Source organism: Neopelma chrysocephalum, unplaced genomic scaffold, assembly GCF_003984885.1.
Source record: "Neopelma chrysocephalum unplaced genomic scaffold, ASM398488v2 Primary Assembly neopelma1_59, whole genome shotgun sequence".
Classification (NCBI taxonomy): domain Eukaryota; kingdom Metazoa; phylum Chordata; class Aves; order Passeriformes; family Pipridae; genus Neopelma; species Neopelma chrysocephalum.
The window spans coordinates 880,148-896,405 of record NW_020897714.1 but is presented as its reverse complement, the minus strand read 5'-3'; the positions used below and the strand labels follow the sequence as shown (position 1 = coordinate 896,405).

The 16,258-nt window shown below is 40.7% G+C and overlaps 1 protein-coding gene across 9 annotated transcripts in view; it reads left to right on the top strand.

The window, feature by feature from the left end:
* The window catches only part of GRIP1 (glutamate receptor interacting protein 1), a 336,129-nt gene that overhangs the window by 256,844 nt on the left and 63,027 nt on the right, over positions 1–16,258 (top strand). For all 9 annotated transcript variants that reach the window (XM_027679645.1, XM_027679650.1, XM_027679644.1 and 6 more), the window contains exon 7: positions 1,041–1,186. In XM_027679645.1, coding sequence (XP_027535446.1) covers positions 1,041–1,186 — 146 coding nt within the window. The remainder of the gene's footprint in view (positions 1–1,040; positions 1,187–16,258) is intronic.

Here is a 16,258-nt window from a genome sequence, read left to right as displayed (position 1 = left end):
TTTTACATCCTTCAGACAAATGGTGTAGCTCTTAATTATGCTTTTTATACTCTACCATCTTTTTCTCTTGCAATTCAGAATAATACCATCTTGTGTTTGAGTGTTGTTGCATTATTCTGTTAAGATATTTGTACATATCTGCATGTGAGTTCACACATAACTTTACCTGGACAACTTCTGCATACAAATTTGTGTTTTGGCCATATTTGTATGTAATACCATTTTATATTTATATCATTTTATTTCTGTGTACAAACTATATTTTCAAGAATGGCACTTGTGTCCTTAAAACACTCAAGAAACTCAAAGGGCAGTTTCTGTAAAGCAGACTGATGTTCTGTAGCCTATGTTGACATTTTTGACATTGGAAATATTAATTGAGAAGAAAATGTTTCAAGAGAGCCTCTCTTTTGTTCTATCGCTTTCTTCTCTCCATCATCACCCTTGTTTCCTTGTTTTTCTCCATGATTCTTAAGCTGACAGTACTTCATTTTCTATTATAATTCTGAATAGATTATGAGATATGCCTAGGAGACAGTCTAATAATTTAGAGCCAAATTATTTTTGGGTAGGAAGAAAAGAAAAATGGAATTATCCAAGTAAGAGATATTTTAAAAGAAAATGAATGGACATTCATGTTTTGCAATCTGTTTCTGCACTCATGTGTTTGCACCTCATGTTTGTTTTTAAGAAAATATTGGAGGAAGAGATGTTTGTGTATGTATGAAAAAAGAGTTGTGTGGACAAGGCAGAAAGCAAACATATGTTGGAGCAGACGCTATACTTAGTTGCAATTTAATGTGACTTGATTATTTCACTATGTGGTAAGCTGTTTTCCAGTCGCTGACTTTCCAATTAAAGCAATTTCCTTTCCACTGCGCCCTCTGAACATTCTCACTGTCAAAGTAAATGTTAAGTGTTAAGGCACGAGGGATGGATGTCAGGGAGGGTTCTAGAGAATTGCTTTGCATAAAAATGGTATTATCTCCAAATCAGTTTTTCTTATATTAACAAAGATCATTCCTTTAATGTCCCATCAGAGAGGGCACAATCAAACCTGGGGACAGGCTGCTGAGTGTTGATGGGATCCGACTGTTAGGAACAACACATGCTGAAGCTATGAGTATTCTCAAACAATGCGGGCAGGAGGCGACTCTGCTGGTTGAATATGATGTCTCAGTGATGGGTAAGTTGAGAAGTGGGGCTTTAGTTCTGGGAGCCATCTGTGATGTTTTGCTGCCTGTTCTTGATGAGCTATTTTAGAAGTGATTGTGACCTGTTATGCTTCTAGTAGCACTGCTATTCCCTTCTACATCGTGTCATTAATCTCGGGTTCAGAAGGAGGTGAGCGGTATTTCACTGTAATTTAGCATTCTGACATTTTGTGGTTTGTAGAGTGAAACCATAGTGTGGATTCTAGCAAAGTAACTTTTCCAGTGACTAGTTTATAATAAAGGTTAATGAAGTGTAAGCATTTCTATGTCACATGAAAGAGGGAGTATACTTGCTCTAACAAGAATTCTTTTGCCTTTTGCCAGTGCTGCTAGATGGCCAAGACATAATTAAAAAGTCATAAGACTGCCACATAGAAAAGAACAAGGAAGAGAAAATTTGTTGAGAAATGCAGAGGTGGCAAACCACAGCTTGAAAAATGAGCTTACACTTTATACAAACTTTTATCGAACTCACTGAAAATGTGGAAGGTTTCTCTGGAAAATCAAGTAGAGAAGATGATTTTTAACAAGAGATTTGGGATTGAGTTGTTTCCACTTGTTTTGGAAGTTGTCATATCCCCTCCGTTTTTACAAGATACAGAAAATTCATGGCAGCAAGAAATAGAAATACTCACCAGTCAGACTAAAATATTTCTTCTCTGTTTTGGGATCTTTTTCTTTTTTTCCTCTTCAGCTCCACATCAGGTTTCTAACCTAGCAGTAAAGCAGCTTCCTAGGGATTCGTGAAATAGCACTGTCAAACTTCAAAGTCTTGGAAAAGATTAATGCTGTGAAGAATAATGTCAGGTATTTGTTTATTCTGAAACAGCCCTCTATTCTTCTCTAAGACACAGATTTTTTTTTTTTTATTACAATATACATCTCTATTTACTTAACTACGAAGAATTGAAGTGGCAGGTTTGTCTGGTGTCTGGCAGGCCTAATGGACAGTTGTACAGGTCCAGAAAGGTGGAGACAGCTCAGACGAGCTCTAGTTCCTGATAAGAACTAGAATTTCGGTGTTTTCATTTGTTTGTTCTTTTTCTTTAGAAAACCCTGATGACAAACCCTGTCATCACAGTTAAAACAAGATTCTTTATACTCTACTTTCTCTAAAAGTGAGATCTCACTGAAAAATGAACCCCTGGCTTTAGACAAACGAAGTTCCCAGCGAACTTTCATTTCAGAGAAAACTCCCATCCCCATTCTCTTGTATACCCAAAGGAGGGACTCAGCCTCCGTTTCACCGAGGATCTTTTAGAAATCTTTGCAGGTTTTTGTGAGAAGACCACATGATGAAAAGCTTTGTTGTGTTCTAAATTGCAGCTTGTTCAAGGCAGGAACCTTTTTTCAGTGTTATCTGGATAGAGCTCAGTGCATGAGCATGCAGAACTTAGTTTGAAGTTTCAGGTTTATAAATGTAAAGGTAACACCTACCAGTTGGTCTCTCCCTGTCATTTTCTCTCTGAATAAACTCTCTTTTGTTCTCAGCAACAAATCTGGATTTATCATGCCTGCCTTCCTGGCAATGAATGTGTTATTCTACGGAAATTTAAGGTGGTAGAAGAATCTGAGACTTGTGGAGTCAGAAGGAAGGAAGGAAAAGGGAATCAAACACTGGGAAATATATGGGATTGCGGTCCAGCAGAATCTGCAAGAAGAAATAAGGAGGGATCCAGTAGACTGGCTTTCTAATGCATTATGATTTTTTTAGATTTTACCTAGTCCTAGTAGGTTTTAATTTTTTTTCCAATTTGCCTATCCTGCATAGTTTTCCAGCAGCAGTGTGAACAAAAAAAATTGTTGGAAAGCTCTCTTCGCTTTTTGCAGTTACGTTATGACCGTGGTGCAAAGGCTGAAAATCATCCATCCTAATCCATTGATTCCTGGCCCAGGAAAACTTTGCTGATTTGATTCTTCTCTTAGTTCTGCTCAAGAGCAGTGAAGTCAGTTGCGAGTAACATGAAAGGGAGGAATGACATGACCCATGAAGAAAAATTTAAGAATTGCAGAAATGTTACTAGGTTCCTCAACTCTTATGTTACCCACAAACTATTTGTAATGCTAAGGGTTGACATGAATTTGATAATAGGCTAAAAGAAGAGAAAGGTCATTGAGTAAGGTCACTTACCAATAACTGATGCTTGAAACTAGATTAGTAGGTTAGCCTGCTTGGGTTGGGGGCAGTAATCCAAAAATTACATAAAAGTCTGGTGTATTCTGTAGGGTCCTCCTGGTATAAACTTGTGGTAGAATATATTACTCCTAGAGATATAATTATAGCATTATTTACTTTAATATCCTCTCTTCTGTTAGTAGATTATCCTGTAAAGTAGCACTGTGTGTGGCCAGAACTGGAAAGAGCCATAGAAAACATTCTGATAGCATGAAATTGGAACTTGAGTTGAAAAGGTTAAACTAGATGAAGAAAATAATCCTGTAGTGTGTAACTGACTTTTCTTACTCCTGTAAGCATAAGCTGTTTCAAAGGTGCTGTATTTCTCAAAGTTTAGTTCCTTTGCCTGAAGTCTTCAAGAGGTCACTTGGGAAGCTTGTACATTTTATTGTTTCTGGAACCTAGACAAACTGGAGTAAAAAAGGCATCAAGGGGTTCTGTGCAGGGTAATCAAGTGTGTATATAATGTAGATGTGGCTATTCTGGTTGAACTCTCTGGGGTTACACTTGTGCTTGCTTAAGTACCTCCTGAACAATCTTGCTCAGCTGGGTCCTAGGAAATAAACTTGTTAGTTCAGCTTCTTGGAAGAGATTTTTTTTTAAAACTCTGCTGAAAATGTTTCCAGGTTGGTGTGGGCAGTGTGCTGCTGTGTAGTTTCAAAGAGACTTTGAAATAATAGTAGTTTCGAAATACCAAGATAACCTCTAAAGAAAATAAGATCACATAATTTCTGAGAAAATATTTTATAGCCTGATAAAAATTACATTTGAAGTTGTGGAGGTTGCGGTCTTCCAAATGTTTTTTTTTTTCCAAAACACCTCCTGCATTTCAGTGTTTGCAGAGGAGATGGATATGGTGACTTGCTCTGCACTCAATTGTGTGGAAGTAACATAATCTGTGTAGGCTTTATCACTTTTCTGTGTAATCCTTACACCTGAACTGTCCAACCTTTCTGGTCATATGCATCACCTATTTTCATCTAGTAGTGGGAGAGGTCTGAATAGTACAACTCTCTGTGCTCTATGATTACAACTGTGCCCCTCATTTTGTGGAGGAGAAGTAGAGGCAAGGTGGTGGCTAGCAGTGACTTGCTACCACTGTCAAAATAATTTTGCAACCTGAATCTTCTCTTGTGGCAACCAAATAGCCAATATTAATTCCAAGCTATAAACTTAGGTTGGGAAGACTTGAAGTTCTCACTGTTTGGCAGCAGTCGGGATGAAGTATCCTAATGAGCTGCTAGAATTGGAGTGAGAGTGAGAATTAGAATGCAACGTTAATAATGAACTACAAACAGAGGTTCTCAATAATGAACTACAAACAGAGGTTCTCAATACCCCTGTCTAAAACAAGAAATAAAAGTTATCACTACATTGAAGCTGAGCAGATGCAGTTTCCTTTCAGGTTTTCCAAGATTTGCCATAATGTCACTGGGCTCTGTGTTGTCTCTATAATTGGGGTTGTGCCTGCTTGGGTAGTATTCCATATTAACCCTGAAAGGGAGCATTCAGACAAGTTCAAAGCTAATGGCGACCTTCAGTTGAAATTCTGGCCCATAACATTTTTATGTAACTCTGGTTTCATAAATTGCTGATGATGAGCTTTTGAGCAACCTACTTTTTAATTCTTGGATGTTCCTGCTGGGGTAAACTTTGAATCAAGGATACTCATATCTTTTGCCAGGACTTTGGTACAAAAGGAAGCTTTTGTTAGCTGTCTGCACCTGTGACACACATCATCTTTCTCTCTCATCTCTTTACTGGGTTAGTTCAAACCACTCTGTGCTCTTCAGGAATGAAGGAACATATTGCACGTTCAAATTCCATATGTTTCTCTGGCTTCTTTAACAGTTCTTGCACTTACTTGAGCCAGAATAGATTTGCTGGAACGTGGCACCCTGTAAGTACTCTCCACGAAACAGATACAGTCAGCTTGTTTTTTTGTCCAGGTCTACCAGAGTCACCCTGGCATAGGACTGGTCAATTTTAACTAGAGCAACACCCTCAATTTTCTGAACTCAATGTTTAACACTGATAGAACTTTGTATAAAGGGGATTATTGATGCAGTCATTTACTAGTAAATCTTTAACAAACCCCATCTAAGCTGTTTGCTTCTTTAAGTTCACCCATTTAAATAAATACATACATAAATTCATTAATGCTGTAACAATCTTTTGAGAAGACATTTAAAGAAATCTAACTCACCCTTCAATAATTCTACCTGACAAAAAGATCACTAGGGAGAGATAACTTGCATGATTTAAAGATCATGTGAGGTAATCTGTGGTCTAGTGTAGGCTTTCAGTAATTTTTGCAGGACAAAAAATAGAGAAGAGAAAAAGAACTCATGGGCTGCTCCTTAAGTTCCATAAAGCAGTATCACTCAAGAGTATCCAGAGCTGTGGAGACCCTTAAGAGCTATGGAGTTTTACAAGCCCAAAGGAACAGGAGCTCCAGAGACTCCAAGGACAGATTCCAGATCCTCATAAGCCTTATAAATGTTGCAAGACCTTGAAAGTTGAAGGAAAGTCAGGAAGCTTGTAGGATTCCACACTGCCATTTTAGTTCTGTTTCTTTATAAACTTAAAATTAACATTTCCTTTGTCTCTCACAAGTTTTTGACAGAACAGATAGGTAGAGTACTCTGGCATTTGAATGCAGCTGCAGGTCTCCTGGCTGTCACAGATGAACAGGCTTAGATCCCTTGAAATTCAAAATATGAATTAGTTGCTTAAACCTTTAAAGAACATTTCTTGTCTTCAGAGGCAGGTTGAATGAAAATTCATGTGCGATGCAAAGGTACTGATAGCTGTATTAGTTGAAACATTATGCTACTTTAAATACTGCTACAAAACACATACACAAATTATGTTATAAGACAATGTTTGAAGTCAAAACGTTGAGAGTGCCAGTTGGAAAATGTGAATTGAGAACTGACACTGCTCAGCCACTGTCCAGATAGGTGTCCATGAAGTACAGTGACAAGACCCACAGGACAGATAATAACCTTTTCATGCAAATATTCATTATGAATTTTCTTTCTGTCTTCAGTATGTGACCACAGGTTTATTAAAGGCACTGCCCAGATCCTTGTCTAAATACTAAGTTATTAATTTCCTGGCTTTTTTTCCTGAGGCCGTAATCCTGCTACAATTTGAGTGCTTCAGGCAATATGCAGATCTCAAGGATAAAACCTCAGTGTTCCAAGGTCATTCCAAATGTATTGGATTGTTCTTAAGGCAGAAGATGACACAGACATCTCTAGCAGTTCCAGAAATATCCACTCAAAGATGTGTCACTAGGTAAAACACATGGGGTTTTTTGTCTCTCCTGGAGGGCAATGCATGATTCACATTCACTGAGCAGATATTTAAATCTACATGCTATGGCACATCTTACTGTGCAGTTTCCTTGGTTATCAAACACACTGTTTGTGTGTTCTACTGTCAGTGCCAGATGCCTGTGTCATTGACAATAGTATGAACTGACAGTCAGGCATGGATGTATACAATAAATAATTTCTCTCTTTGTAGTGCTAACAAGCTGTGCTAAGGCACATGGAGAACAGGGAGATGATTCAGGACAGCCAGCATGACCTCACCAAGGGCAAGTCCTGTCTGACCAACCTAGTGGCCTTCTATGATGGAGTGACTACATCAGTGGACAGGGAGGGGTTACGTGTGTCATTTATCTGGACTTCTGTAAAGCCTTTGACGTGGTCCCCCACAACATCCTTCTCTCTAAATAGGAGAAAGATGGATTCCATGAGTGAACTGTTCTTAGATGGATAAGGAATTGGTTGGAGATAGTGGTCAATGGCTCAGAGTCCTGATGGACATCAGTGACAAGTGGTGTCCCTCAGGGGTCTATATTGGGACCAGTGTTGTTTAGTATCTTCATTAAAGATATAGACAAAGAGATTGGGTGCACCCTCAGCAAATCTGCAGGTGACACCAAGCTGAGTGGTGCTGTTGACATACCTGAAGGACAAGATGCCATCCAGAGGGACCTGGACGAGCTTGAGTGGGCCCATGGGAATCTCATGTAGTTTAACAAGGCCAAGTGCAAGGTGTTGCACCTGGGTCAGGCTGGGGGATGAAGAGATTGAGGACAGTCCTGCCAAGAAGGATGTGGGGATGCTGGTGGATGATGGGCTGGACATGAGCCAGCAATGTTCACTTGCAGCCCAGAAAGCCAACTGTATACTGGGCTGCATCAAAAGCAGGTGGCCAGCAGGTTGGATGAGATGATTCTACCCTTCTACTCCACCCTGGTGAGACCCCACCTGTTGTGCTGCATCCAGCTCTGGGGTCCCCATCACAGGAAGGACATTGACCTGTTGAAGCAAGTCCAGAGGAGGCCACCATGTTGATCAGAGGGATTGGAACACCTCTCCTGTGAGGAAAGGCTGAGAGAATTGAGATTGTTCAGCCTGGAAAAGAGAAGATTTTGGAGTAACCTAATTATAGCCTTCCAGTCCCTTGAAGGAAGCCTACAGGAAGGATGGAGAGAGACTTTTTACAAGAACATGTAGTGCTAGGATAAGGGGGAATGGCTTCAAACTGAAAGAGAGTAGGTTTAGATTAGATATTAGGAAGAATATCTATTAGGGTGGTGAGGCACTGGAACAGGTTGCCCAGGGAAGTTGTGAATGCCCCATCCCTGGAAGTGTTCAAGACCAGGTTGGATGGGGCTCTGAGCAACCTGGTGTAGTGGAAGGTGTCCCTGCCCATGGCAGGGGAGTTGGTACTAGATGATCTTTCAAGTTCCTTCCAACCCAAACCATTCTATGATTCTATGATTTCATTTAGCAAGAGACAGTGTGTTTTGGGATATGACTTAGCCTTGGCACAAGAAGACACTTTTTCCTTTAGAGAAGCCCAAGGCTTGTGATTTTTTTCAGGTATCGAGTTTTCTGGCTTTCGGGACTGCTCTCTTACAATGGCAAGTGGGGGTTATTCTTTTTAATCGATTGTCTCTCATGCTGCTACTAAATATGACATGCTGACTTCAATTAGTCTCGTCATGAGCCTGTAAGATGATGGATACCTATCAGTTTGGCATCAGTTCTGCTTCCTTACCTGCTTTAATCTACTCTATTTATCTGCTTTAAAAGAAATAATAAATACCTTTTTTAGCACCTCTTGAGATAAATGGGTAACATAGAAACCTAAGGTAAATAGGCATTATGGTTTAAAAAATCCCAGCATTTTGGGCTGGCAAATTCAAAACCCATTTCTTCATTGATCAGTTCTTTGTGTGATCAAGAGATATAGCTGCTGACTGCTGTTAGTGAAATAAGACCATGCTTGCAATTGGGGACCAGTGCAGTTGGTCCTTTTCAGCCCTTACAGAAATTGTGACAGAAAGAGAATCCGGCACTTCAAAGCAGCACTCAGGTGTTCCCTTCATGTTACACAACCTTCTTCTTTTCCTTGCAGTTCCCTCTTTATGCCTTATACACCTGCTACCCAACTAATTCCCTGCTAGCTCCCTCAAAACTTACTGTGTTTTCTCCTATGGATTGAACATTTGTTTCATCGTGAGGACTGCTGAGCAGTGAAAGAGGTGTGGAATGGGGCCTTGTAAGAAAATAGACTTCTCTATCCAATGAATGCCATCACTGTGTTGCATAAACAACTCTCAGTTTGTCATTTCCCAATATTTGTGTGAGCTTACATCCTTAACAGTGTTGACACATTTTTATGTACCATTACCTAGGTTTCTTTATGGGAAAGCTTTAAACTTCTGACATCTGTATCCAAATAGTTCCTCAAAAGAGTGAGAGTCATTAAGCCCACCAGTCTGCTCTCTGTTAGACACGTTATCAGACCAGCTGTCCACAGTACGCATGTGCTTTTTGGGGACCAGAAAGCTTTTGATACACACATGTGGCTACAGGGTTTCAGAGACATTTGCTGACAGCAGAGAACAACTGTCTTTTTCCCAGTAGCTTCTAAATTTTCCCTTTCCTTACTGGCCTAATTTGGGTCTTCTTTTCTAGAAGGTCCTAAATCCCCAACATGCTATTCCCTCCCCTTACAGCCCAGTTTTTTCTTCTGTTTTTTGCCAAGTAAAGCTTAGGTAATTTTCCAAAACATTTCTCTCACACTGCTGATTTCCCTCTGTTAAAGGCCTTTTGCAGTTTTCATGGTGTCCTTTAGCCCTTCCTCCTGTCTCTGTTTCTTAGCAAACCATTCCCAAGTTTCTTGTACTGCAGCTGCTTTTCAGATCAATAACCCTCTCACCTTAGTTCTTCCCCTTCTTGCCCAAAAGTCCTTCTCTTCTCTCCTCTTGGCTCTTCTCTTGATTCTGTGTGCCAGATCTGTCAGATATTGAAGATGCATAGAGAACATGAATTTTCAGTATAAAGCCTGCAGAATTTTCAGGGGGAAGGGCAGGGAGGTGGAGCAAAACGATATGGCTTTCCCTAATGATGCTCTCAGACACAGATGACCTGTTTCAGCTAAAATAACTTAAAAAGTATGGCCTGAGAGCAGTAACCATCTTAAAAAAACAAATCACACCAAATATTTGAACTGTGCACAAGTTGTAAGTTGCAAGCAATTAAAACCAGAATGTTTTAATAAGAAAACTATGATTTCCACGATTCCCAAGTATATTTGCCCTGCAGAATTTTTTTTACTTTCTCTGCCCGGGTGTGATTTGCTGCTGCAGTTTAATAGCCATGTTGCTAGTAGGTGATTATAGAAGGGAGGAGTTTTTGTGTTTTACAAGGATTTCATACATCTTACAGGTATTTCTTTCTTTATAAATCACTTCCCTGGTCCTGCTGGCCACACTGTTCCTGATCCAGGCCAGGATGCCATTGGCCTTCTTGTCCACCTGGGCACACTGCTGGCTCATGTTCAGCTTCCTGTCTATCCAAACTCCCAGGTCCCTTCCTTCCTGGCTGCTTTCCATCCACTCTGTCCATATAAGTTACAAATTACTCTAACAGGTCCAATTAATACTTCTCTCAAGTGCTTTTGAAACTGTGACCTCATTAAAAGCAGCTTAACACACATCACTTTGTATGGGACAAAAAACTGTAAAGGTGAAATGAGATGTCCCTGAAACAGAAAACTAAAGGTACAGTTTAATTGTCATAAATAACTAGAAAGGGGGAGGGAGGTATTATCTTCCAAGTTCGACTTTGTGTGTGAAAATTCTGTTTTTCTTACTGGGTACTGAAAGTAATGGACAAATTTGTCTTCCAAGACTTGTCAGAAAGGTGAAAGCTATACTTGTATACAGTTAGTATAAATAGTGTACAATTAGAAGAAATCAATCTGAAATATCTAATGTATTTCATGATGGGCCTTCCTTAAAGGAGAGCCTTCCTAATCTCTCTTGGTATCTCCTTACAAAGCACATGGTCTCAATTTTTTAGATGCTAATTCAAGGACTTGGATCCTCAAGACTGCCCCTATTTAAAATACACTATTGTGCTTCTTTTTATAAGTAATTAAAGATAAAGGATGGAAGGAGGAGATTGTTGTGGTAATCTCTCCTGTCCACCATCCAGGCTTCAAGCAAGCAGAGGGAAGGAGCAAATAACCCTCACAGATTATTAGTAAAAGATAGGAAAAAAGAATTCATCAAATCTTTCCACTTTACATGAAGGCTATCTAGATACACCATAAAATGCAGTATGAAGGAGAATTGCCATCTCTACTACATGCTTACACGTCTGGTCATCTGGAAATGGGTCAGTAAGTTGGCTTATCTTTTACTTAGCATGCTGGTCAACACAGACTAACAAGGATAATGAAGTATCCCGACTTGTGCTGGTCTGAAAAAAAATTAAGCAAGTAGCTGAAGTACTTAAATTCAGAGTACAGGAGTGAAAGTTTTACAAAGATGGTGATAATTAAGCTTCATGGAGATGAAAGGATCTTTTGCATATGCCATGCAATTCAATGCAAGAAAAGCACTGTAATCAGAGAAAATCCACTTAAAAAAATACATCTCCAGATGTAGCTCACATTTGGCACTGGCACAGTTGAGAGCCTCTGGGTAAGAATCAAGGGGCAAACAAATAATGTGGATGTCATTGTGGGAGTCTGCTATAGACCTCCTGGACAAGACGATGATACCAATGAATTATTCTTTGAGGAATTAAGGGACATTTCCAAGTCAACTGCCCTTGTCCTCATGGGGGACTTCAACTTGACAGAAATTAACTGGGAGCATCACACAGCTGGTACAACCTGGGCCAGAATGTTCCTAATGACATGGGTGACAACTTTATGGAACAGATCTTAAGGGAGCCAACTCAGAAGAATGCCCTCCTTGATCTGTTGTTTGTCAACAGAGGAGATCTCCCGAGCAAAGTGGAGATTGGTGGCCCTCTTGGCCACAGTGACCACAAAGGGATCAAGTTTAAAATCTCCATCGACAGGAAGAAAAGTACCAGCAAAACCTCAGCGCTGGACATCAGGAGGGCAGACTTCAGGTTGTTCAGGGAATTAGTGAGTAAGGTCCCCTGAGAAAATGTCTTTGCATGTGCTGGGGTCCATCAGTTTCAAAGATCACCTCCTCAGGGCACAGGAGCAGGTAATTCCCAAATGTCCAAAGTCAAGCAGGCGAGGCAGAAGACTGGCTTGGCTGAGCAGGGGTCTTGGAGATAAGGCAAAAAAGGAAGGTGTATGCCCAGTGGAAGCAAGGTCAAGTGACACGGGAAGAATTCAGATATGCTGCTTGCTGGTGTAGCCAAAGCTCAACTAGAGTTGAAGCTGGCCAGAAATGTGGGGGACAATAAAGACAGTTTTTTCGAATACATTAATGGCAATAGGCAGTATAGAAATATCATTGGCCTGTTACAGGATGGGGATGGTCATCTCACAAACGGGGACAGAGACAAGGCAGAGGTGTTTAATGCTTTCTTTGCCTCCATCTTCGACATGGATAATGGACTAAGGGGGTCACAGTGCCCTGAGCTGGAGGACCATGACTGCAAGAATGATCAAGTCCCAGTTGACCCTGAAATTGTGTAGGATCTGCTGCTCCAGCTGGATCCCTACAAATCTACGGGGCCTGATGGGATTCATCCCAGAATCCTCAAAGAGCTGGCTGATGTCATTGCCAAACCTCTCTCAATGATTTTTATTAGTCTTGGGAATCTGGAGAGGTCCCAGCCAACCGGAAGCTGCCAAACGTTGTCCCAATTTTCAAGAAGAGCAAGAAGGAGGACCTTGGAAACTACTGGCCTGTCAGTCTCACTTCAGTGCTTGGTAAAGTTATGGGGAAGATTATTCTGGGAGGTACTTAAAAACACCTGAAAGACAACACAGTCATTGGTGACAGCCAGCACGGCTCCATGAGAGGAAAGTCCTGCTTATCCAACTTGATTTCTTTCTATGACAAGGCAACCCACCTAACTGATCAGGGGAGGCCAGGTGATGTGGTCTTTTTGGATTTCAGTAAAGCTTTCAATACTGTCTCTCACAGGATCCTTCTGGACAAAATGTCCAGCACACAGCTGGATAAACACATCATGTGGTGGGTGAGCAATTGGCTCATGGGTGGAGCACAGAGGGTAATAGTGAATGGTGTAACATCAGACTGGTGACCTGTCACTAGTGGAGGCTTCCACAAGGCTTCATCTTGGGCCCTGTGCTCTTCAACATGTTCATAAATTACTTGGACACAGGACTGGAAGGGATACTAAGCAAGTTTGCAGATGACACAAAACTGGGAGAAGCTGTTGACTCCCTCGAAGGCAGGGAGGCCCAGCAGAGAAACCTTGACAAATGAGAGGACTGGGCAATCACCAACCATTTGAAGTTCAACAACGAGAACTGCCAGATTCTGTACCTGGGATGAGGCAACCCTGGGTGTTTGTACAGACTGGAGAATTAGATGCTGGAAAGTAGTGCCATGGAAAAGGACCCAGTCAACCGCAAGTTGAATATGAATCAACAGTGCCCTGGCAGCCAGGAGGGCCAACTTTGTCCTGGGGTCATCAGGCAAAGCATCACCAGCCAGTCAAGGGGGATGATTGTTCTGTTCTGCTCTGCTCTGCACTGGTGCGGCCTCACCTTGAACATTGTGTGCAGTTTTGGGCACCACAATATACGAGAGGTATTAAGCTATTGAGAGCATCCAAAGGAGGGCAAAGGAGGATTGTGAAGGGCCTTGAGGGGAAGCCTTATGAGGAGTGGCTGAGGTCACTTGGTCTCTTCAGCCCAGAGAAGAGGAGACTGAGGGGTGACCTCATTGCAGTCTACAACTTCCTTGTGAGGGGAAAAGGAGGGGCAGGTGCTGATCTCTTCTTTGTGGTGACCAGTGACAGGACCCAAGGGAATGGCCTGAAGTTGTGTCAGGGGAGGTTTAGGTTGGATATTAGAAAGACGTTCTTCACCCAGAGGGTGGTCGAGCACTGGCACAGGCTCCCAAGGCAGTGGTCACAGCACCAAGCCTGACAGAGTTCAAGAAGCATTTGGAAGATAATCTTGGGCACATGGTGTGACTCTTGGGGATGGTCCTGTACAGGGTTAAGAGTTGGACTTGATGATCCTTGTGGTCCCTTTCAATTCAACCTCTTCTGTGATTCTGTGTCCTACATTTGAAGAGCTTTGCTTAAAGGGAAATAAACAGAAGAGCTGTGTTTCTTTGCCACCTCCTCAGTTCTCACAAAATGGACATGCAGTTTACACCAACAAAAATGTCTTCTGCCAGCATAAAAGTCTTCTAGTTTAAGCACTGTTTGCACCACTAAATCAATGTCTTATTTCGTTGCCAGCATATGACTGGGGATTCTACAGTCAACTCAATTCTTAAGTGTAGAAAAGACTTGCATTGCAAGGACCTGACTGGTGCAGATTACTTTAAAATTGTGCTGTTTAGACTGTTTATTGTACCCAGTTACCACTCAGTTCTCTCCTGTCTACTAATGAAAAGAGAACATACCAAGCCCATTTTCTCTTCACCCCTTTGCTAAGATATTTCTCTTCCGGTACTCTAGCATGGGAACAGGGTCTATATCCATGGAATCAACTGTTTTGTGATATGTTTTATAAGTAATCTCACTTTGGATCTAGGTCACAGCAAAAGTCTCTACCCTTGAACATACCAGAGAAACTGTTAGATGAACAGCCACCATACATTTCATTTTATTTACTTTTTGGCTTTCACATAACAGACCAGATTTCAAATGTCAGCATTTGATGTTATAAGTCATGGTAAGGCATTGGTGCTGCTGGTCTGTCTCAGTACATCCTGCCATTCTCTAGTTGGATATGGAATGGGGGAGAAGCATCAGCTGCTGTGTTTAAACTAGAAAACAGCTGTAAAGAGAAAGCAACCAAGAAAGGTTGTGTCCTTTCTGTGCTTCTTTAAAATCTTCCTTGCTGGAGGAATGGCTTTTTTGAGGCTTCTGTAAACTGATTCATTTTAAGAACAGTGAAAACGTAAACACTTTACACTAAGGTTTTTCTTATGGTTCTCTTCCACCTTCCCCGAGGTAACTGTCTAAGTCTGCTTTTTGTATTTTTTTGTAAAGCACTTTCAGTCAAAATTGCTCTGCCATTTCCAGGAATGAATTTAACAAAAGTTGTTTTGCCTATGATGAGAAAGTTGGACAAACTTTGCGTTGTGAAGATGTGTCCTTTTGAAGCACTGGAAAACAGACATGCAGTTCAGTAGGTACTGGTTGGGGGATAGAAAGCCTTTTTCAGGAATGTCTCTTCTGCTTATCCCAGTAAAAATCCACCCAAACTTAGCTACATTTGGAAGTCTTTGAAAGGACTCAAAGACTCAGTGTGCTCAGGAGAAGCAGCAGTTTTGTGTCGACTTTTCCAAAAGATTTTGTCTATACTGGGTAAAGTTTTTTTTTGTCTTTACAAAGTTCCTTTCAGTACATCTCTTCAGCAATGGAAAATGCAAGAATTAACGATGCTCGTACAGTATTACTATAATGCCTTGGAGCATATGTTATGATATAGATTTTAATTGGAATGATTGCATACATTTTCCCTTCATCAGTTACCTGCTGTATAGTACTAAGTGATCTGAAAAACATTACTTGAGAGAAATGTTCTAAATAAAAGCTTATCTCATCTTAATGTAGATACCTAAACTAGGGCAAGTGAAACACATTTGTGAAATGTCACTTTTCTTGGATGGTTGTAGAGGGATTTTAGGCTCAGGTGCAGCTACTTCAAGACTGCTCTACAGATGTGCCTGCATTTTGGTGCAGTGAACCCTAGTGTAGTTGTCTCAAATCATCCTCTCCAGACAAATGGGTGCTTTTGACCTTCATTTCTTTGGTCCTCATTTATCTGTACAGTGGGGAAAATGCCATGCTTTTGTTCTAAGGGGTGGTTATAAGACAAAATCATTAATAAGCATATGTTATAGGGAGCATTCAGAGGCTGCAGCATGCAATAGCTCTCCCCCACCACATATGCTGAGAGAAGACTGAGAACACTGTTTAGTAGTTAAGGCATGAGTACAGAAAAAAAGAGGGAAAAGTGTTGCTACTCATTAAATACTCACTGTCTACCTTCTGCATAGGCTCTTAAAGGAGGAAGTATATGTGCTTATTTAATTAAAGAAGGGAGGTAAAAATAAGTACATCCAGGCAATATTCATTCTGAGAATTGTTACATTTGAGGTACTTTGTGCCCACATGGTGATTGTAATATTTTCCTTTTAATATCATTCTGTTTATAAACAGATACTTCTGAGCTTTATGGATGTATTTTTATGATGATTTATATTGATGCTCTGCAGATTTTAATCAACTTCTCATTTGAGTTTTTCACAATTTGCATAGGCACAATCTTTCCATTATGGTCAGCTCAGCACTGTTGTATAGAATAGCCTTCTTCTGAACACTGTGACCTCTAATTTTTCAAGGTC